Source organism: Madurella fahalii (genome assembly GCF_045866475.1).
Source record: "Madurella fahalii IFM 68171 DNA, scaffold_5, whole genome shotgun sequence".
In the NCBI taxonomy this organism is placed as follows: Eukaryota; Fungi; Ascomycota; class Sordariomycetes; order Sordariales; genus Madurella; species Madurella fahalii.
Window position 1 is genome coordinate 1,598,116 of NW_027263975.1, and position 22,637 is coordinate 1,620,752.

A 22,637-nucleotide genomic window follows, 5' to 3' on the forward strand; every position below is an offset into this window, starting at 1 on the left:
TCAAGGACGCTGTCGGGCCATGTGCCTCTCCCTATGCGGCACTCACACGTTTGAAATGAGCAACGCTTGTGTAGTGGGCCCCGGTCCCATGCCGAATCACTCAGATTGGCCCACCAGGGCGGTTTGCGCGCCACGATGGTTTTGTCGATCAGGGAGCGTTGTTGGCGCATTATCATTCAGGTATATAGGAATGGGACTGTCACCGACCCCTGTCCCTGCCTTGAAGCGTTCCCAGAGAGGTGGGTGTGAAGCGGCAGCTGTTGCCGCCTCTCGGGTTCTGGGAAACAACCACACCGCCTTTGGTCAGGACGACGGGCTTTCTGACTACGTGGACCGATTTGGGGGGGGGCCTTCTAACAATGGATGGGGGATGGGGAGGGGGTCCGCAACTTCGACACGCTTCTTCACACAGCGATGGATACTTCCTGAGAGAGCCCAACCCCCGCATGCGCTGGGATTCTCTGCTAATCAAGACAGATGAAACATCTCTCCCACTCATATCATCCACTCGGCCGGAGGTAGGCCGGCCACTGCTAGCCCCGATTGAAAGCTGCAGATATTACTTTGATTGGAGAGCCCGGGCCCTGGGATGGCCGTTTTCGACGTGTCCCCTCTTTGGCAAGGAGGGCCCTCGAGGCTAAGACAGTCTTAGCCTGATGCAGCGCCTAGGTTGAGTCCACGACTGGGTGGGACAGGCCATGATGTATCCCGGGTGCTCGGCGGGTCTGTCTGGGTTCCCGCCAGTGGACACGCGCGGCGGCTGTCAACCTTGCCCGATGACTGAGCGAATGGGCGTGGTTGGGGCTTATTACCCCGTCAATGTTATCATATAATATAATGCCTGGTCTGTTAAGGAAAACCCGCATATGGGGCCTACCGTTCCGGGCCTCCAGGATCAGACAGGCAAAGAAAAACCGGGTCGTCGGAGAATGGAATGACTCCGGGGGACTTGGCACGAGCCACCATTCGAGCCGGTGCAGGGCTAGGAACTCCAGCCTGCCACACCAGGAAGGACCCTTTCTTCTCTCTGGGCTTCGGCTGTCATAAAGGGGGGTCTGACGTCAGGCAAGGACCATGCCTTGCCATGGCGAGGAGGAGTTGCGGCTGTACCTACACTACTTTCGACGGTCGATGAGAAGGGGGGCCGAGAGGAATCCAAGGACACGGTTCTGGGATCGCAGAGGGTTAAGCCCGCCACGGCCCCGCCGGGACAGTGCCGCCTGGGTACGTTTAGGCGGGATTAGGAAGGGCAATGGAAGGATTTTTTTTTCGAAAAATTTCCGTCGCGCACCGTTTGGCGGTGGGGGGAAGGGGGAAGGGGGGAGGGGGGGGGGGAGACTACCAGCCCACCGCTGCAAAGCATCGATGCTCCCTGTCGCACCAAGGCTGGCGTCTTATCCGAAAGCATCCACCTCCCCGTTCCGGTTCGGTTGTTTCCCTGACAAGATGTGCTGGCAGAGCACGGTAAAAATTAAAGCACCTTTGGATGGGATGCGGCACTTGTGCGTCTGGGAGCCCAGAAATTTTCTGACCGGGCGGGAGAGTCACTGGCATCCAGAGTGAGCACCACTCAGATGGATATGCGGCAAGCAAGGGGGGCTGGGGATCGTTTGTCTGAGGAGGACATTGGTTTGTACGCAGTACGCAGTATCCATCCCCAGCGAACCGAACCGGGCCGAAACGCAGGGGTCAAGGGGGTACGTACTCCCCTCCCAGCAGCTCGGAGACGACGCCTCATGTCTTGACGGCTCCCGTCCGGTTGGTAAATTGCCCACTCATCATCTGTGCGCAAACCACACCGACGGGTCTCACTGTTCCTGTCTGGCACACAGCCCTCGTCACGAGTGCCCGGCTTGCGCGATGGACCATGGGACCGGAACGAGACCCCCCAGTTCCCCTTCCCCTCCCCCCCTCCTCCTTCCCGCAGACAAGTCGATCCGCGCAGTAATGCCAATGGCTAGTCGGTGTGGTGCGACGACTCACTTCCTCCTGCGAAGTGATGGGTCGTTTGCTTGCGGCTAATGTTTAGGCATTTGAGCATGGGACGATCGTCTCAGAACGGCCCGTCGCGGAGGTAACGTTGTGTCGCCAGCTCTTTTTAGGCATCATGGGAAATGAGGCTTCGGAAGACCCCTGCAGCGCGCAGGCAGCGTCATGAAGAGAGCCCTGGTATGAATAATCCGACCTCAGCTGGCCGGCCAGCATTTAGGTGCAGCCAGAGCCCTGATGCGGGCGTTGAGCACCGGGCGTCCGCGAGAGTAATCAGCGCACGTCTGTCAGGATCAACCAGGAGGTGATGACGGGCAAATGAGGCGGTCACCGGTGCCACCAACCGCTCGAGACGTGCAGGTGCCACAGATGCCAACAGTCGCTGGTAATGTGCTCCGCGCATTGGGACCGAGTTTCAATCATTTGCGGCCCTGCGGCCTTGCGGCTATCCCGGGAAGTCAATCCCAACTCCTTCTCGGGCGCCACAGATCAGACGAAATAGACATGGGCCTTCCAGGCCAAGCCCAAAGGGCCTGTAACATCGGCTACGGATCTCTGCTATGGATTGGATCTCTGCCGATAATGCCACGCTAACGCCGAAGAAAATCCGCCTTAACACCCGGGCGCGAGCGAGGACAAGGGCGCCGTCTCCAAGCTGCACGTAAGTCTTGACACACTAGGAAGCCCAACGACGCGGGCGAGCGCGCTCTTAATTCCCGACCAAGCCGAATCCGGGGTCGGTTGGACGCGACATGCAGGAAGGATGGGTCAGGGGAGGAGCCGCTGGCAGGGGTTGGCTTGTCGCAATCGACCGGGGCTCCTGGCCGCAACCACCGCCTCGGGACTGGCAGTCGTCCCCGAGTTTCCCATCTCTTCCCACCACTTCCCAACCACTTCCGGTGCAACCACACGGCCTGCATGTAGCCTGTTTTGGCTCTCATGGCTGTTTCCCAAGGGGACGCCAATGAGCACGATCGGGGAAGGTGGTGCCCGGCTACTGGCTGTGTCTCCCCCGCCGCTGCATGTCCTCCTCGCCCTCGTCCATGTTGTACACGCGCAGAAGATTGCAATTGTTTGCGCACCAAGGGTGAGACCGCTGGGCCGCCAAAGTCGGCCATTACTCATGACATCCCCCCCTTCCCCTCCCCAACCAGACACGGCTGCAACTCATGGCTGCAACTCTCGGCCAGGCTGGTGGTTGTTTCGATCTCCAAACCCCATCTCTGCCACTGCCACCCCCCTGTTCTCCCAGCCGGATGGTTTGTGCAACTTGGCAGACCGCCCCCTGCTCTTCGGCGACCTTTACCGACTTCACCGGTCTTGGCTCATCGCTGTCTTGGTCATAACCCGAGTTTCAAAGCGGGCGCAGAATTGGGGGAAAAGGAGAAAAAAAAAAAAAAAAAAAAAAAGGGGGGGGGGGGGAAAGGCCACAAAATTGGTCATATTCCCCCTTCGCCGGTCCATGCCCGAGAGCGGACCATGTTTCGCCTGTCCACATGACTGCTTCAAGAAGCAATACTTACGGGGCAGGGTTCGAGGGAGAAAATCTCGACCGCGGTGGATATTGCCGAGGTAGGTTATGCGGAGGTTGCATGCGCTACTTACTTAGGCTACTGACGGAGAGCAGGATTTCACGCAGGGAGCCGGCACATTTACGCAGTCAGCTCCTTGGCTCTGCATCAAAGGTCTGGTTGCTATTTCGCGTGATGACGACAAAATGAGCAGCTACAGGTCTCGGTGAGTTGGTGGCTGATAGCTGGCACTAGAAGGATGCACAGAGGATGCGGGACGGTGCATCGGGAGATGGGTGCTGGAGCTGCTGTTCGACCGTTCGACCGTTCGACCGTTCGACCGTCGGTTTCGACTGTTCGACCACGGAGCTCGGTATGGCCCCGGGATGGCGTCCGTAAAGCCAACCAATGCCTTTGAGCTCCCCGACTCCGCACTCTCCTTGAGACGGTTCGCCGCTGCTGTGCCCGCCGATCCTGACGGGCCCGTTAATACCGTTTGCTACGGCTATTTGCTACCGGATATGCGTGACTGCGGTATTTTGCTCTGTGGTACACTCGGGTTACTACAGGAGGTGCACTAGGTATGTACTGTTGGCCTCACTTGAACCCATCGCTCTACAGTCCTATGGGTCTTTGACCGTGTCTTGCAGGTGGTCCGGTCTTCTCCGGCCCGCATCCCGCTTCTCAGCCTCTGCATCCTGGTCGGAATTACAACCATGTGAATCCACAACCTCCATGGTACCAGCGTCATCGCCATCCCCTTCCCTCCACCTCAACCACGGCCAGCAGCGACCTCCTTCCCAATTTTGACGCGGGCTTCTGTTCCTGTTCCTGATCTCCCTGTCTCGCCTCGCTTAGGATCCGTGCCCCGATTCAGCCTCGTTTATTTGTTTGCCTGGACTGAAGAGAAGGCCCTCCGGATTCTCCACCAAACGCAACAATTACCCAGAAAAGGAAAAAGGAAAAGGGGACAAAAAAAAAAAAAAACACTTCATACCTTATTCTGTGCTGTTCAGCACCTGTGCCTCTGCCCATGTGGGTATCTCATCTCCCAATGCATACTAACTTCCCTAGCTCTTATTTTTTTTCTCCCCACCGGCTCGGTCAGTTCTATTTGCGTGCGTCTGAGCGCTTTTGCCTTGTCAGTGACGTTCACGTGGGGGGTAAATATAAATGGCAAAGGTAGGTAAGGGTAGCTAGGAACAGTACCGACGCTAGCCAACCGTAACCTAACCCAGCCAAGCCTAACCAAACACTTCCCCCCCCCCCGTCGGGGGCACTCTCCGAAAAACCTCGGGATGGTGAGCTAGAGCAGGGAATACCAGGTATCCTGGATAGCCCGCCCCCCTTCCTAGACGGCAAGAGCACGACGCGAGATGAGACGAGACGGAACGAGACGGGACGAGGCATTCTATACCTGCGCCAAATAATAGTGGTGTATGTGTGTATGTGTGTGTACGCGTATGCATGTAGCCAGCAAAGGCGTCTTCTCTTTTCTCCGGCCTCCTCCAGCTTTTGCTGCCCTTCCCACATCTTTTCCATCTACCCATTGTTGAAGTGGTGTAGGGGTCGGGTCCGTGCTTCGCATTGCCCAAACCAAACCCACAAACCAAGGGACCCCTAGCCAGGATAGAGGGTGGAGGGAAGACTTCGTGTGTCCCGAGCTACGTGTACTTGCTCGTCAGAACTCCGCTCCCATGCCTAAATTGGGCGGAGATAGATCAGTGAGGTAGGAAAATGGGTGTGTGCATCGGTACGTGCGTGTTTGAACCCACCAGCAGTCCTCGACACAACCTTACCTCATCTCATCGCGGCCTGCCACAACGCCAGTCGGGCGTTAGCAGACCCAAGAGCAGGGAGAAACAGACAAGGAAATCGAGGGAAAAGTAAAATAGAAAGTATCATCGCTTTCCCCCTAACCCCTCCTGTCTAAACAAGCGAGCCGAATACACCATCCCACAGTATAATGTATACCCCCCTTTCCCCCTCGCAAGCTCAGATCAAATCAGAGCATATCAAATCAGCCCAGGCGAACCACCCCAATTAACCAATACAATCACGACAAACTCATCCTGGACCGCATCCGTCATATCAACACCAAGTAAACACTGGGTTCCGACTCTTGACCGGCTCCAACCGCTCAACAATCACCTTCCTCTGGTTCCCCTCCATGCCCGTGGCCGCTGCGTAGCCGAGGTCGCCTCCCTCCAGCTCGTCCCCGTCCTCGTCGTTCTCGTCAGCCCACCCGTCATGGCGACGATGGTGGTCGAGCCCAAAATCATGGCTGCTTCTCCCGCCGTAGAGCTGCGCAGCAATGGAATTGCTCTCCCTTCTCGAGGCGGCCGTGGCAAACGAGAATCTCCGCTCGTGATCGACAAATGTCGGACGGTCGCCGCGTTCGGGGGAGTACATGTTGAGCGTGCGGTGGCTGTGAGCGGCGCGGTTGAACTGCGGGCGGGTTTGCTTGCTGCCCGATACGCCTGGGTCGGGTTTTGCTAATGCGGCGGTGGTCCCATTGACGTTGCCGAGCGGGCTGGGGGAGGGGAGCTCGTCGGCCATTGCGAGTTCAAAGCGTCCGGGATGAGGTAAGTCAGCCGGGGGGCTGGCAATGCCGAGGAGGTCGACTACCGGGCCAGCACCAGCACCAGCAGTGGCGGGGGCACTGGATGCCTTTCCATTCTCAGAGGTGTTGGCGGCGCCAATGTCCATTTCTTCTTCGGCCTCGGCGATGATGTCGCTGTGTGCCTTGTCCTTGTCCTTATGTCCGTGGGGGTTGGTAGCGGCTGCAGCTGCCGCCGCGGCCGAGTCGGACTCGGCCGCGGCGCGGTGGCGCATCTCGGCACTGGCGACCCTCATGGGAACGGCGACAGGCACATCGACCAGATCGTCCCACACGCAAACTTTAGCGCGGCGTGTGAGTTCAAGCGGGCCGTGGTCGGGCGTCTTGAGTGTCTCGACCACATTCCACGCCTGTCCCTTCATGACGGCGATCTGCCGGGCAAACATGCGCTCTTGAAAGTCAGGGTCAAGCTGGAAGACCCGGCGCAGGGCGAGCTGTGTCTGGCTCCACCATTGGGTGGAAGTGAGCAAGGGAAGGAAGTGGTCGCGCGTTTTTTGTGAGAAAGGCCTGCCGATGAGGTCGACTGGGAGGAAGAGCCAGCCAAACGGAAAGCTGGCGGTTTATTAGTATCGGCTTTCTAAGCCCGCAACCAGTGCTATGCACGCTCACCTTCTCCAGGCATCAGGGTGCTTCCAGGGCCAAGACAGCGAGTTGTCAATAGCCCCTATCGTGATCTTGGGGTGAGGCGTGCCTGACGCCGGCGCCGATGCGTCCATGGGCCGCTCGACCCTGTACGGGTACGAAGCACGAGTCTTAGCCGGGCCTCTCTGCGACAGGTCTACCGGCCTCGGGCCTTGTTCTGGGTCTTCTGTGTCCATGTTGAGCCGTACGGGCTCCGATGCAACCGAGACCGCCTCGGTCTCCCAGTCTACTTTTATCATCCAATTGTCCAGCCCTCTATCTGTATTCCGCATGATATAATCCAAAATGACGAGCTTCTCAAGCTCTTCCCTGAAAGCCTGTTTCAGGGTAGGAGTCCACACAAAATTGTTGGGTCCTGGGGTGAGGGAATGCGGGGAATCGTTGCCGTCGTCGCTGTCACCATCGTCCGGCTGGGCACTCGAAGGACGGCAGCTGTCTGCCCACCGCCGTTTCCGTTTCCTGTGCGGGTCAGACGTTCGGAATCCCGAGAGATATTGGTCTGGCCAGGGGTGTTCCCGCAAAAAGATGTTGGCATCCTTGAAGCCTTTCAGGAAGACCTGGAAGCTGCCTGGCTTCGCAGGTAGGGCCTTCTTTTTCCTCGAAAAATTGTAGCGGTCCCAGAACGGGTAGTGAAATGACTTGGATGAGAGGTAGACGACATCCGTGTACGGGACCATGTGGGTGCGTAGCTGAGCATCGAGAACGTACGCCGCAGCTTCGCTGACGTACGAGAGGTTAGGAATGAGGCTGGCGAAGAGACACGGTTAGCCTTGCGATGGCGCTGTCAGGAGGATAAGAGAATTGACACACCAAGCCCTGCCGAAGCAGCACGGGAAGAGGTTCCGATGAATCCACTTGTTCCACTTTGGGTTTCCCGCGGCATAGGGTTCCTCATCCTTGGGCTTAAAGACGCCGACGACCTTGCCCTCGGGGTTCCGCGCGAAGTAGCTGCCAGAGCTGCCCTGCGAGATCATGCGCGGATGCACACCCTGCCGGATGGCAGACCTAACGCTCTCCACAATCGCCTCGAACTCGACCTTGGTCATGTAGCCGGGCTCGGGCACGGCCAGCATCTCTGCCGTGACAGGCCGAACGCCCTCCGGGGGCTGGAAGACAGAGTGATGAATCTCGAGGCGCTCCTCCTCGCCCCTCTTCTTGTTCCGGCCGCGCTTGAACTTGGAGGCGATCTCGTCGGCCCAGCGTTCGAGACGGGCATTGATGGCCTTGAGGTCGACGCCCGAGTTACGGCGTGAACGGCGGCGGTGGCGGTTTGCGGGCCCTGATGACGACCGGCGCCCGCTACCTTTCGGGGTAGCCATGCCCGAGTGCGGGCGCGGCTGGCTGATCGGGGCGTAGCGGGGGGCTGCGGCGGGCTGCAGCGAGGCATAGCTGGCGGCAAGGGGATCGTCGTCCGAGTCATCGCTGAACTGGTCGGCCTGGGCGAGCCGCTCGTAGCCCGTCGTGGCGGGGCGGGAGCGCGGCATGGTGGACGTCTCTGGGCGTGTCGTCGCTTAGGTTCTTCGCTTGCTCTAGGCGGAAGCAAGACAACGGCTCCTCTTCGTGGCAAGAGGTTTATGGCATGGTGGTCCGGGCTGAATGCTGGGTTCTAGACCTAAAACTTAAAGTGGGAACGGGGCAGCAGCTGTTAACGCAGGGGTAGAATGGTATCAATTAATACGGAGGACATAAACAAAAAGCTGAGCACCTCAGCCCGAGACAGGATGGACCCAGTCGATGGGGGCTTGGAGACTTGTCGAAAAAGTTCTGGCGTTGTAGTTTCAAGGCAAGAGAGGAACGTGGCAGGCAACCAATGACCTCAGCGCATGCTTTCTGACAGGCCCCGACTCGGAGTTGGCTCATCCGTTAGTACCGTGATTGTGTAGCGAATCTACACTGTGCCTAACAGCAGTTCCAGGTTCCAGTGCAGGCACCGCAAGAACTCTGGGAAGCGATTTCATGGACATCGCAAGTCGCACTATATATGCGCATCTCCGTCTCCGTCTCTTCCTCCTTGCGGATCCGACGGGCCGATGTCTCTCGCGCAGACGCCGGCAGGGTCCCCCGTGAGGTCAACCCCGGCTCCGGGCGGCCAATCGGAGCTTTGGAGATGCAGCCTCGTGCCAACTGGTCAACAGCGCCCCGTCGGCCGCCAGCCAGCGCCGGGCTACGCAGCCACAACAGCTAGGGAGGGAGCAACTGCAGAGACTGAGCAGTGAGTAATTCTTGAACAAGACCATAGCGTGAATTTTTCCCCGTGCTCGTTGAAGTTGAGGTCGTGTTATGAGCACGAGCCGTCACACCACAACACTCCCTTAGAAGCCTGCTCATTTCTAAATCTCGGGCTCTCCTCCGACGTGTAAATCCCCATTTCGTGCGGTTCCCTGACCACTCACCCGCCGCTTCACCCACCACCCGAAGATCATCACCACACTGCCCGCCGTTGTGATACCCTTCCCGCATCTTATCTTTGAGGAGCCATTCACGCGTTATCCCATTCTGATTCTGACTCTGACTCCCTTTCACCTCTCTCTCACACACCTTGGCTGCCTGCGGTACAGTCCGTTCCATCCGAACGTTCCCCGGGGCAACCCAAATCCTCTGTCAGAAACAGAAACCCACTCCGCTTCCTCACAAACCATCCGAACCACCCAAATCATCCAAACCAAACCAACAACACAAACAACAACCATGACACGCCAATACTTCTGCTGGAAGGTCCGTCTCACCTTTGGCTGTGGCTGTGTCGAGTACACGCAGACGCAGCACGTGTGCGGCCCGTTCCGCGAAGGGTGCCGCACCTGGATGACCATGAAGCGGACCGACAAGCCATGCGAGGTGCACCGGGGGCGGAACCGGGCGCTCAATCACTATGATGGTCATCTTCATCATATTTCTCCTTTCCCCCCCCCTCCTCCTCCTCCTTCTTCGTCTTCCTCTTCCTCGTTATCTTCTGCTCCCGTATCATCCTCATTATTGAAGGGGGAGGCGCGTGAAGGGCTGGGCACGTATGTGCTCTTGGACTCGGCGGCTCTTGAGCAGCGGGAGGGTCTTCTTCCGACTCAGAACAAGAAGACGGAGAAGAAGAGCCAAGGAGGTGTAGGTGTTGGTCCTGGTGGTGATGGTCTGGAAGGGGACACTCGTGTACCGGGTAGAACCAGGGCTGAAGAAGGTTACTGGATTCATTGTCAACCGCGTGTCCGCGAGGACGGCAGATGGCAAGGGGAGGTGTGGAAAGAGGTAGTGCCGTTTGGAGAAGAGGGTGAGGAGATGGGAGAAGGACACGTGCGAGGGCGAAGGAGGGCGGAAGAAGGGGCACAAGCTGAGGGCAGCTGGGAAGGATATTATCTTGCCCGCCGGCGGATATAAGATGGAGTTTGCAAAGGCGGTAAATGTTGGGAGGACCAAGCCTTTTGGGAGTTTTGACGGTTCACAGCATCAGATTGGTGGGTAGAGTACATAACATATAACGACGTCTCGGGGCACACTACTGATAGTTACAGGGCCAACTTTCCTCAAACTTGAATCATGGATTAGACTGGACGGACAGGATATAAGGGAAGGAGCTACGGGAATACGGTCACGACTTGACGAAGGTACGATTCAGGGCATATTCTTCTCAACACAACTCGCTCAGGCGCAGCCATTGCGCTGCTGCTTCCTGTTGGCTGAACATAATACAACTCATCGCTTCCTTGTCACAAATACTCCAACTCCGTAAACCGTCCCTCACCCGTGTCCCCAGATCCCGTTCGTCCATGACAGACAGCCTGTGCTCATGATAATACCGTCAATAATGCTCTCCTGTCCATTATCCGCTTCGTCATCAAGGAGCAAACGTGAGCTGCATGCTGTGCTAAGGTCTGGTCAACCCCTGCAAGAACCTGTAGGACCACCTCAGGACTCGGTGATATTACTCAACAACCAACTCCATCCCATCCTTTCCCTCAATGAGAATTAGTTAGGTCAGTGACGAGCCTGCAATTACTACACCTTCCCCTCCATGCCCGAAAGGGGACGGAATGTCATGGTGGGTATCGAAAGGTGTCAGATTTTGCGCCAAGTTGAGTATCGAAGGCCATCATGAACCGCAAACCAAGAGACTCCGAAACCCCTAAATTCCCGAAACGCCAAAAGGGAGAGAAGAAATGAAGCCAAACTCCAAAGGGCCAGTCCACAAACGCCCTTCACCTTAGACTCGGAGCATAAGATGACGATCCCCGCCGCGCCGAGCGCAAAGAAGAAAGAAAATAAAAGAGAGAGAGGGAGAAAGGGCCTCCCAACCAACCTCAAAGCTGCCAGCTCACCGACTTTCCCTTTCCTTTGCCTTTGGATTCCGACCCTGACCGCTGCGATCCCCGCCGGTTCCCATCAACCGACTCGCAGCTTGACCGCACCAATCTCTCCCGGCTCGTATAATTCACGTCGTTCACCTGCCTGCCATAGAGCAGTTCATGGGGCAGAAAGCCGCCGCCCGAGCGCCGCCACTCCTGCTGCTGGCGCAGGCGCTCCTTCTCCTCCTGCTCCTCCTGCAGTCGTGCCCTGAGCCGCACGTTGTCCCGCTTATGTGCCTCGGCCATAGCCTTCTCGATCTCTCTCATAACCATCTCGTGCGTCTCGGCGTCGGTGGGACGAGTGGGCGCGGGGGTTGCAGAAGTGGTTGCTGCTGAGCCCGACTTTTTGCGGCTCGGAACTGGATGGCAGAGCTTGCAGTTCTTCTCTGCTGCGGACGCTTCTGGCCCACTGCGGCATCTCCACCAGCCTCCACGGATTCGCCATTTAGGGAGGGGCCAGGCCCGGTTCGGTTCGTGGTATTCTTTGGCGAAAGGCTGCTTGAGTGTGGTTTCTTTTTGTTTCCCACTAGAGCCGGCCGGTGGCCGTCCGATCGTATTGATGAGTTCCTCGAACCTATCTATAGGACTAAGGCCGCGAAGCTCGACGATGCCTTTGCCGTCCAGGATGGTGAACCATTCAGGGACGGTGGTGAGGATGCCGTGAGCAACTGGACCGAGTCCCTTGAAAGGCGTGTGATCCGGCAGGGCTTTGTTCTCGGTCTTTCCTTTGACGTCCGGGTTGGACCCGGCTGCCAGCTTTGCCTTTTCATTGAGAACCGTTTGGGCGAACTGCTGGACAGCCGCGCTGGTAGAGCCGTCCTGCTCTTCCCGGCCGAGACGCGTCCCAATAGTTATCGCCTCCTTCAAAATACCCGCCTCCGCCTGTTCGGCTGCCTTCTTCTCGAGTTTCATGGTCCGCATTTCTCCCACTGTCGCGGGTAAGTTAAAATCCCAGCGGAGGGCGTTCGCGATCATGCCATTACCGCGGATGATATTCCGCCTGACCTCGCGCTGGGCTTCTCCAAGGTCCGCCATCAGAGTATCCTCGACTACCTGGATCCTACCAAGATACTCGCGGAGGACATCCGCCGGCAGAACCGACTTCAACAGTCTGGCATCTCGGATTATCCGCGCGCGATTCTCTTCAAGATTCTCGAGCTCGTTCTTCTTGCACACTATAACCTTCTGCCAAGTGTCGTATTGGTCTTGGTGTTCCTCCATCGTCTCAGCAAAGGCCATGGTTTCCTCGGCATAGCGGTCGATGTATTTCTTGATAACCGCCATGTCGAATCCCTGTATAATGGTTGCTTTCAAGTACGTCTCGTCGAATTCCCGGTTGCTTTCGCGCATCTCGGGTGGCGGATATTTCCAGAACCCATGGCGTACTGCTCTGAAATCGCCGTAAGGGATGGTCGGCTGTCCAATCTTGACTTGCTTGGCAAAGAGGACGGGCTCTCCCCCGGTTGCGCCCGTCTCGGCGAGTTGGCCGTGCACATGCACTCCTCCTCCTGGTAGATGGTAAGCCGGTGTGGCAGTCCGATTGTGCGGTCGCGCTCCTGCTCCAAGAGCAGGAGGCCCGTCTTTATTATGGGCCGTGGCTAGGTCAAGCGGGGGGTTCGGCATCCTGGTCATATTCCGAGCATGGCAGCGTGACGGGCCTGTGCAGATGACGATTGGTTTCGAGGGCTCAGGTAGAGGTGAAAGACATGATGATACGACACACGAGGTGTCGTGGACGGGTTTGGCGTCCGCATCATCATCACCATCATCGCCGTCCGTATCATCACCGTCCGGCGCAGCAGGGACACTGGGGTTGCCGGGTTTACAGTTCGCGCGCCGTGCTGAGTCCATTTCTGGTGACGTCGATGGAGTCGAATACCGCGCCGCGTCCTCACGCGAAGGCAAGCGGTCCGAATCCTTTGCTGCGCCCACCTCCGGTGAAGTTAGGGTGGTTAAGACCGTGGCATGGGTTTCGCCGGTGGCTGGGTCGTCGACTGGAGAACCAGATGCCGGCTTTTCGGCTGTGGCCGATGCGACTGCAGGTAGGCGAGGCGAGGGAGGGCTGGCCTTCTGCCCTGGAAGCGCCGTTGTTGCGGTAGGACCAGAAGTTTCCGCGATGACAGCCGCCCCCGCGCAAAGGTGCATCTCCATGGTGACTGCTGCCGTCGTCGCTGTCGTCTCCATTTTCGAGTGATCGAGGTCGGGAGAGACCCGGGAGAGGGGGGTTTGCTCGTAGGCACAGGGCATGGACGGGAAAGGTTCGACCCAGAGAGCACTCGGTGGTCGCTTTTCACACCCAGCCAGGTAGTAGTTGAACGACGGACAGGAGATGGGTTAAATGATGTGTAAGTCGTAGGTGCAGAGGTGAGAGTGTGCGAAAGGGAACACGAGGCGTCGAAGCGAGTAACGCGATGCCCACCAAGCCGGAGAGCAGAATTCCCCCTCCACAACAGCGGCTCACTTCAATTCACTTCACCAGGTCTCTTCCCTGATGTTTGAGACAGCGCGGCGCCACTAACTTCACTGGAAGCGACCAGGATCGTTGAGGTAATGTGAAGTGCAGTAAACAAGTGAGCGGGGCTGTTCTGGAATGAACAGTGAAGGAGCGCCCCCCCAGCTGTGGCGGGAGCCATTCTTTCCTGCACCATAAGTCCTGTACTTTAGCACAGCACCGAAGCGCCTGTAGCGGCCACTGACAAGCACCTGCAGGCACTCGGACGTGGTACTAGGTTTCGCTTTTGATCCCCCAAACTCAGTTCCAGCACTAACTGACCGCCAACTGAGTTAGAGTGCCACGGACCGCACTGATCCGTCCAAACTCTCAATGAAAAAGAAAACCAAGGAAAATAAGGCTCGTTCCACAGTCGCAACCATCATAAACAACGATAGTTAAGCTGATTCTCAAGCTGACAAAGGGCCAACAGAGACCATCTCGCTAAGTCTCCGCGCACGCTCCAGTTCGACGGCAGCCGCAGATCTCTGCCTCCGTTTCTTGACGGCTTCGATGCTTGCGAACCTGCCTCGAGCGCCGTGCTTGATCTTTGTGATCATGTCGGCCGCCCTTCCTTTCGTGATGGCATCTGGACCGAGTTTGTCGTCGGCAGGTCTGAGCTTGTTCAGAAAGTCTAGCTGCCCTTGGGTTGCCGGCGCCTTTCTCCAACCCATCCTCGTGGATATGATATAGAATGGGAAGTTCTCGCCTGCATATTTGTCGCAGCCGTGCACAGCATCCGCAAAGGTTGCTGCGCTTAGGACCTCGCGGGGTGCCGCGAAGGGCGATTTTGACACGCCCGCCGGCAACGCCCTGACCTCCCACGCCTTGTATTGCGGCTGGCCCGGCTCTGCGTCGGGGACCCTTTCCAGCCTCAGGAACGTCCCCGAAGAGGATGTAGTGAGAATAAAGCGCTCAGGCCCGACCTGGACCCAGGCAAATTGGCTGATGGAGCGGATGTGCTTCTCGCCAGAGGTATCCGCGATCAAGTCGAAGACTGAATCGTACTCAGTAAACGTGACGCTGTAGGAGCGTCCGGTCGACTCGGCATCCGCGAGGCTCTTCCGGGCCTGGGCTTCCCTAGCCCTCTCTTCCTCTCGACGGTTACGCAGTTCGTGCATGTTGTCGGCCGTGGCCGAGTCTACGAGCTCGCTGGGATCCAGCCCGAACAGGGTGGGGGTGGTGACGATGCCGGTCTCGAGGCCGGCAACCATGTCGATGATGTGGCAGTTGGTCTTGTCGCCGTGGAGTCTCATGCCGCGCCCAATCATCTGGATCAGTAGATTCCGGGATCGGGTCGGCCTGGCCAAGACAATGCAGTCGATGTTCGGGATATCCGTGCCCTCGGTGAAGACGCCACAGTTGACCAGCACAGGAAATTCGCCCTTCTTGAACGCGTCTAGGCGTTCGGCCCTGTCGCGGGTCGGGGTATCGCCCGTCACAAAGCGGGCGTCAACCCCGTAGTGGCGGAATCTCTGGGTCAGGGCGGCCACGTGGTTCAGGTCGACACAGAATACCAGGGTCGATTTCCTGTCGGCGGCCTTGGCAAACCACGCCCGGACGACAACGTCGTTGAGCTCGACTGTGTTGACAGCGCGGGATAGGGACTCTGTGTCGTATTCACCGCTGCCCCCTTTGCCTTTCCGCTTGACTTTGGAGAGGTCAGCTTTGCTCTCAACCGTTGTGAAGACGACATCACAGAGCCACTTGTCTCCGATCATGTCAACATAGTCTTTGTGGTAGACGATCTCGTCGATGGCCGCGCCAAGCCTGAGGCCATCGAACCGGGAGAAGGTGGCAGAGACACCGACCAGGTGCGGCGAATCGGATCGTCTGGTTTTGAGTCCGAAGTGTTCAAGCACCCTAAGATAGCCTGGGGCGACGATGTGGTGGGCCTCGTCTACTAAGACGAGCTTGAACCTCTTGGGGTCGAACTTTAAGAGGCGGTCTCGCGACGTAATGCTCTGCAGGCTGGCCACAGTGATGTCGGCGAGGCCCGAGGCCGACAGCTTGCCCAGCTCCAGCTCGATGGTTTTGTCTGGGTAAGTCAGCGAACAGTGCCGTGCCGCCTGCTCGACGAGCTCCCGCCTGTGGGCTAGGATCAACGTCTGGGTCGCTGCCTCGGATAACGGTTTGATTCGGCCGATTAGCTGAGTGAAGATGACCTGTGCTTGGATCAGCAATGGATGTTCCTCGAGTGACCGAGGATATCTTACCGTCTTGCCGCTGCCGGTGGCTAAGGAAATGCCAACGCGTTTGTGGCCTCTATCCAGCGACGCCAATACAGACTGGATACATTCTTCCTGATAACCACGCAACTGGAGGCGCTGAAAGGGTTCGGATCGGTTTTGAGCCAAGCGTGGTACAGAGCTGCAGACAGTCCGCCGCTGACACGGTTGTACCGCTGAAGACGCCCATCTCTGAGTTAGTCTGAGCCTGAAAGCTGCCGCAATCAGGCCCTTCATGACGAAATGAGTTGTAAACTTTGTCACCTCATTATCACGGCGAGTACGGTGAGATTGGTCTCTGAAAACCGATGGGTCGACGTTGAAAACCAGCACTGGGCAACCGACAAGGATATGCAGCGTCTGGTTAGAAAGAGACTATATGATTGGTTGAATTATCACCCGCGCATCAATGACACAGTGCATTTAAGCTTCTTTCAGAATTCAGAATTAGAACGACTCTGGGCTCGCAGCTCTCATTCATCAACAAACTTGGGCCGACTGCTGCCTGTTCCACACATTCCACCCGAGGTTCATCCCACCCTGAACTGGAACATCCGATACTACCTCGGTTCCTGTGATACAGTAGGGCCTGTGTCACGCCAAACGCTTTCCTGATAAACGAAATCAGCCATGGACACGGACAAGGATTCAAGCGATCATGGCCTTGAGGACACGAGCCGCCTAAGAGAGTCCGTGTCTATGGTAATTAGGCAGTTGCAGTTGCATCCGACCCACCCAGCGAGGGCGCGCTCAGAGGAGATCCCCGAAAGTGAGGAAGAGCATGGTGGTGGCGGCGACAATAGCAATCATGGGGGCGGTATCGAAGATGATAGCGACGACGACAACGACGACGACGACGACGATGACGGCGACGACAACAACTACAACGAACCACCCCAGCGCCGCCACTCCATATCCTCCGCAGGGAGTAAATACAGCCCGTCAGTCGCCTCGTCAGACGGCGATGCTGCCTACTACGCAGAACAGCCCGACGCCCCAGGATTAGAAGAGGATGAGAAACCCATCTTTCCGGCAACCCCCCGGCGCCCACTGGCCTCACACTCACCTTACACCACCGTCCCCCCAACTCCCATCCACAGCTACCCCCATTATCACGACCACCACCCCTCACCGCTCAAACGCTCCCGCTCCCGTTCCCGCTCCAGTTCCCAAAGCCCCGTTCCCCCGCCGCGCCCCTTCAAGCGGCTCAAAGCGCCGCTCAACCACGCCTACCTCTCCCTCCTCAACGCCGACATCCTCGACGCCTCCACGCGCTTCACCCCACACACCTGGCCCACCGCCGCCGCCGGCGGCGACGACAAAACCCACCACCATGACCACGACGGCGCCCTCCAGCCCTCCCAGATCGGCCTCTCTCACTGGACGGCCGCCGAGAAGACGCTCTTCTTCGACGCCCTCGCCCGTCTGGGGGCGGATGATGCCCGGGGCATCGCCGCGCGCGTCTGCACCAAGAGCGAGTTCGAGGTGGCCGCGTACCTCGCGCTCCTCGGCCGGGACGCGGCAGCAGCAGCAACAGCAGCAGCCGGCGGCGCCGGCGATGGGCAACGGCGGATGCGGCGGTGGCACGCCGGGGTGGTCCTGGGGGATCTGCCGGCGGCGGTGGAGCTCAGCCAGGCGTGCGTGGCCGCCCTGGAGGAGGCGGCGGATGCTGTGTCGCTGCGGCAGGAGGCGTACGAGGAGGCTGTTGAGAGGACGAGGTGGGAGGGGAAGGGGGGGTTCTGGGTGGTGAGGGAGTGGAATAGGAGGCAGCTGGAGAAGGCTGGGCCGGAGGGGATGCCGAGTGTGGGATTCTTTAGGGTGGGGAACTGGTTGGGGTTGGCGGAGGGGGTGTTTATGAATAGCGTGGTGGAGGAAGGGAATTGGAGAGCGATAGCGGGGGAGGGGGAGAAAGAAAAGCCGGGGATTTGGGCGACGGCGTTGGAGGACTTCTATGCGCTTGCGTTGTCGGTTACGAGGAGGCTTGTCGCGGCGACGGCGTACGTGGCCGAGAGCAGGGTGAGGGCGAAGAGGGAGATGTATCCAGGTACGGCGATGAGGGCCACGGTGAAGGATGTGGAGGCTGCGGCGTTGTCGTTGGGACTGAAGACGAATAGTCGGGGGTTTTGGGCAAAGTGTGCGAGGAGGTTGAGGTTGGAGGTGTATGACGCTGAAGATGAGGGCACGGTTGGGTGGAATGAGGAAGAGGAGCCCATGTCTTACGGAGAGGTGGAGAGGGCACTTGGCCTTGAACTGGGAAACGGCTCGGACGAGACTGTCTCTATCGACGAACCCGAGTCATCAGAGGAGGAAGAGGAAGAGGAACAGAACACCGACGGCAGCGCAGCCTCAGTATCCGACGCGGCATCAGTCGACCTCGGCGCTGAATGGCATGACGAGTCCGACAATGAGGGGCTTCCAGAGCAAGAAGAGAACGAAGCAGAGAAAAGAGACATCGACCGCGAGGTAGACGAGCTCCTCGTCCATTCAGCCCTAGAGTACCCCAAAACGAGGCGAGCACGCGACGCTCTTAGGAGGAGAATCCGCGCTGCCAGGGCACATGAGGCATACGCTGACGCCTTGGATGCCTGGGCGTCATACTCTGAGGAGAAGAGGTTGTGGGTTATGCTCGATCGACAACCCCCTTTGGGTTTGATTAAGGTAGAGGCCCCGGGGGACCCGCCAAATCGAGGCAGAACGGTGGATGAGTTGATTAAGGGGTTCTCCAGGACGCCTGGGAAGGGTGGTTGGAGAAGCAAGTTAGAGGTTGTCCCCAGCAGATGGGAAATGGAGTACGCTTTGGTGCAGGAGGAAAGGGAAGAAAAGGTAAAGGTCACCAATGTAGCGGAGAGCGGCGAGGAAATTTGATACCCCTTTTCCCGCATGCAGGGTGCACGACGTGTCAGGAACCAGATTTCATCATCCAACTCTTGCTCAACTAGTACCTGCTAGTCATCTAGATCATTTCCGGCACTCCCGAACAGCTCATCCCACCTGATTCTCCGATCCCACACGGTCTTACCATCGCTCTTGCGCCTGAAGTACAAAATCCGATGCTGCGGGATAAACTCCTCGTCCGTCTGCTCGCTCTTCCACGCCTCGAGCTCCTTCTCCTGCGCGCCCGTGAAACGGTCTTCGTATCCGACCACATAATCGCTACTGTCGAGCTGCGGGTCCCATCGGATCCGGTTCATGACGTCGGCCGCAGTCCGGAACTTCTTGGTCTTGTCCGTCCGGACGTCCACGACGGCGATGGGCCGCTTGCCTCCTTTGTTTTTCTTGAATTTCCTGGCCGATGAGGATTCTTCTTCATCGTCCAGAGAGACATCTTGCAGTCCTTGTGCCTCTTCTTCGTCCTCATCGTCCTGTTCCTCATCGCCGGGAGTGTACTCGCCCCACTCGCGCGAGTCGAGTTCGAGGTTGAGCTTGTTCAGCTCGGCCTTGTTGACCAGTGCTGCGCTAAGCCAGCAGCTGCGCGTATCAAAATAGCGCCCGTCGCTGCGCATCTGGGTCTCGAACCGGCTCAGAGCGGTTCGCAGTGCTCCAAGGGTAGTTTGGAGATCTTCTCTGGTCTGGGACGAGTCGAGCTTGTCGAGGCCTATGAGGTATGTCCCGCGATACTCACGCGCTTGCTCCTCCGCTTCTTGCTGTTGTGTATCACTCTCGGCCCGCTCGACGAACCTCGCTGGCCACATGCGCATATGCAGGCTGGAGACGCGACGGTGCAGGTCCACAAGGAGCATCACGCAGCGGGACTCGAGCCAGCCGAGAAACTGGGCGCCTTTGGCAAGCGACAAGCCCCAGTACTGGATGTCGAGTTTGATGTAGGTTTTGTGAAAGGCCAAAAAGTCGGCTGTGGCGGCCGAGGCGGAGAGGAAGGAAGACCACGAGGACGCTGAAGAGAGCGACTCGCTGGCGCGGCGGAACTCTTCTGATAGCGTCCGTACCGAGGGAACGGAGGCGGCGAGGGCGGTGTTGAGCGCTGGAGGGAAATAACCAAGAATTGCTAGCGGCTCGCGAGAAGTGCGCGTGTACGAGAGGCGCTGATTGTGGAAGAGCGGATCGAACGCCATCTTAGTTGCCCAGTCAAAGGAGGCGTAGTGAGAGAAAAAGGTCGTGAGGATGTCTTCGACCGAGCAAGGCCCGGATTCGCGCGCAAGTAGCTTGCACACGCGCGCGAGCAGAATAGAGATCTGGATACCGCTGAGGAAGCCGAACCGAGCAGAGTAGATGCCGCGGGACTTGGCCCATGTCTTGATGAATCGGTGCGCTGTGCGAAAAGCTGCAAGATCCGGAACGGACCGTCGGATATAGTCAATGTCGCGGATGGCCTTGAGCTTGGAGAGTGTCTGCGCCGACAGAGACCAGATAGGGTCGGAAGCCGGCGTGCGGAGGACATTAGGCCAGCGCTCAGCAACGTCCGTGGCTGGGCAATATTGCAAGTCCATCTTGATGTCGTGCACCTCGATCTCGAGCATGGTGCCCGTGTTTGCTCTGACGCGGCGCAAAATTCTGATTCCTTGCCCGGCAGCCTTGCGTAGCCGTTGCGAGGCGAGAGCAAAGAAAGTACTGGTGCTGAAGGGCCCGATGCACATGACATCCATGTCCGAGGAAGAAGTCCAGACATCGAGAGCATATGATCCCACAGCGACCATGACGACTGTTGGTTGCAGCCGCGCCGTCTCCGCGGCATCGGGCGTAGGCGTCTCGAGAAGAACATGCTTCAGGAGCTTGAACGCAGCCTTCCGCTTCGTAGCCTCTTCATCGCTTGGAATAACCCCAAGTTCAACTAGAGTTTCGTTTACGGTCCCTCCGCGAGCCAGGGCTTGCGGGGCCTTCCTCAGATGTACAGGGACAACGAGGCTGCTGATTTCCTCGGACGGTCCGTCAGCTTCGTCTCCAAACTCCCCGACATTCATAACGCATCTAATGCCCCAGTGGTCGCTGGCAACGGGCGGTCCTAGGTCGGGGTTGCCGGCGGCCGTGTCCTTCGGGAAGCCGAACATGTTAAACTTGACAATCTCGAGCAAGCCCTCGCCTCGGACAAGAATCCGGTCATAGCGTTGCGGTCGCATGTTGGCACCACTGCCCGCCGTGGCGGCAGCCACAGTGTTTGCTGTCGGATCCCAGGTGGCTCCCTGCTCCCCTTCGACCGGTTCCTCATCGCTGTCGACATCCGCGTCTGTTAAAGACACTTTCCAGGCATCGTCTAGCTTGGCCTCGGTAAGCAGCGTATCAAGCCGCGCAAGATGCCCAGCCGTCAGATCCGAGATGGCATTCTTCTTGAGCGCCGCGTCGATTGAGATCGTCGACGTGGTAACGTTGAAATCTCCTGCCAAAACCCAGGGATGACTCGGGTAAGTTTCCGAGAGATATCCAATAATCCTCCTGATATCTGTCTTTTTGGCCGCTACCGCTCCATCGGTAAGACCCTGGCTGAGATGAACAGATGCGAGCACGAGGGGGTAGAACTTTGCGCTGCCGAGTCGTCCGAGACTGTTAAACCTCGCCACAATGGCGCCCTTGTGCTTCCTGTGAAAGGAGACATACTCCCAGTCAAAGGCAATCTTGCTCAGCACGACAATGTTGAGATAGCTCGGCAGCGGCTCGATATCGTCTTGGTCCGGCGGGCCGTGGCTGCAGAATGGGTACGCGTCCCGGATTCGCTCGTCGGCGAGAAGGAAGGACAGAAAGCCATCCGTAACTTCTTGCAGCACCAGGACATCGGCCGCCGCATCCCTGGCCAGAATGTTTTCCACCAGCAGAGGATACCGAGCCACGGAGGCAGGCCACTCAAACTCCGCCAGGACGTTGTAGCTCGCGACCGTGAGCGTTGTGGGCGTCTCTTCGTCTGTGTCCAACTCTGTCGGCTTAAACGGCACCCACCGCTCCGTCTCCTCGTCGAAGTAGTACGGCAGCCCACTCTGAAGCTGGTCCTTTTCCGCAACATCCTCCCCCCCCTCCTGACTCTCCTCATCCCCGTTCAAACCCATACTCTCCCCGCCCTCCCCGTAAAACTCCCCCATGCCCGCCGGCACCCTCTCCACTTTCCCATCCGCCAACCTAATCACCCCCCACAACCTCATCCTCGTAGCACCCTCCCTGTCCCGCTCCCGGACCAAGACGTGCACCTCCCCAGCCGTCCACCTCAGCGCTGGCACCAGGCCGACCTTCTCCACCAGAAACTTGTGCGGCGCGCCGGTCACGTCCTCGCTCTGGCCCACGGTCAGATGCATCCTGTATCCCGCATCACCGACCGTCTTGCCGCCGCCCAACGCGCCCTCCACTATCGCCTCCCGCAGCCGCGCCACCACCCCCCGCTCCCCCCGCCCTTCCCCGGCGTCGTCGGAGAGATAAATGGTATTGTCCCGCTTGTGCGGGAAGACACCCACCTTGTCCAGGCACACCTCAACCCCCGCCTTCCCGCTGCCGTCGTTACCGGTGGTGATGGTATCATCATCTCGCAAGGAGGCAGCGACTCTGTCGACGGCCGCGTCCAGGCAGTCGGGTCTGACAAAGGGGTAGACGAGGTTGATGTGGGGCGGCCATCGGGGGTAGGCCTTGTCGTAGAGGGCGCGGAGGCGGTCGAGGCGGGGCCAGAGGTGCTTGGGAGGGATTAGGGCGAGGGCGGTATCGTGGGAGGTGAGGGAGAATTGTCGTTGTGACTCGGGTTGGGATTGGTGTTGTTCTGGAGTAGGTGGTGACGACGCCATGATTTGTTGTTGTTGCTGTTGTTGGCCTGTTGATGTGGTGGTAGCCGGGGTGTAGGATCGGATGTTGTGGCTGGGGTGAGATGAGATAGGTGGAACTAAATTGAGCTCAGCTCTG

At 58.3% G+C, this 22,637-nt stretch overlaps 6 protein-coding genes across 6 annotated transcripts; 2 read left to right on the forward strand and 4 right to left on the reverse strand.

The window, feature by feature from the left end:
* Window positions 1–5,591: 5,591 nt before the first annotated feature.
* lsb6 (Phosphatidylinositol 4-kinase LSB6) lies at window positions 5,592–8,246 on the reverse strand (the record flags this gene model as incomplete). Its single annotated transcript, XM_071064466.1, has 3 exons — window positions 5,592–6,672; window positions 6,730–7,509; window positions 7,573–8,246. 3 exons carry the CDS (start codon window positions 8,244–8,246, stop codon window positions 5,592–5,594), a joined length of 2,535 nt encoding a protein of 844 aa, XP_070920567.1.
* A 1,204-nt stretch (window positions 8,247–9,450) lies between these two features.
* Window positions 9,451–10,128, forward strand: MFIFM68171_09048 (uncharacterized protein; the record flags this gene model as incomplete). Its single annotated transcript, XM_071064467.1, has 1 exon — window positions 9,451–10,128. The coding sequence occupies one exon, from the start codon at window positions 9,451–9,453 to the stop codon at window positions 10,126–10,128; it is 678 nt and encodes a 225-aa protein (XP_070920568.1).
* Window positions 10,129–11,048: 920 nt separating this feature from the next.
* On the reverse strand, window positions 11,049–13,244 carry MFIFM68171_09049 (uncharacterized protein; the record flags this gene model as incomplete). Its single annotated transcript, XM_071064468.1, has 1 exon — window positions 11,049–13,244. One exon carries the CDS (start codon window positions 13,242–13,244, stop codon window positions 11,049–11,051), a length of 2,196 nt encoding a protein of 731 aa, XP_070920569.1.
* Window positions 13,245–13,994: 750 nt separating this feature from the next.
* On the reverse strand, window positions 13,995–16,049 carry irc3 (Putative ATP-dependent helicase IRC3; the record flags this gene model as incomplete). Its single annotated transcript, XM_071064469.1, has 2 exons — window positions 13,995–15,749; window positions 15,801–16,049. 2 exons carry the CDS (start codon window positions 16,047–16,049, stop codon window positions 13,995–13,997), a joined length of 2,004 nt encoding a protein of 667 aa, XP_070920570.1.
* A 393-nt stretch (window positions 16,050–16,442) lies between these two features.
* MFIFM68171_09051 (RNA polymerase I-specific transcription initiation factor rrn5) lies at window positions 16,443–18,677 on the forward strand (the record flags this gene model as incomplete). The annotated part of the gene is made up of 1 exon (XM_071064470.1): window positions 16,443–18,677. One exon carries the CDS (start codon window positions 16,443–16,445, stop codon window positions 18,675–18,677), a length of 2,235 nt encoding a protein of 744 aa, XP_070920571.1.
* Window positions 18,678–18,757: 80 nt separating this feature from the next.
* Window positions 18,758–22,522, reverse strand: MFIFM68171_09052 (polynucleotide adenylyltransferase; the record flags this gene model as incomplete). Its single annotated transcript, XM_071064471.1, has 1 exon — window positions 18,758–22,522. The coding sequence occupies one exon, from the start codon at window positions 22,520–22,522 to the stop codon at window positions 18,758–18,760; it is 3,765 nt and encodes a 1,254-aa protein (XP_070920572.1).
* Between the last annotated feature and the right edge of the window lie 115 nt (window positions 22,523–22,637).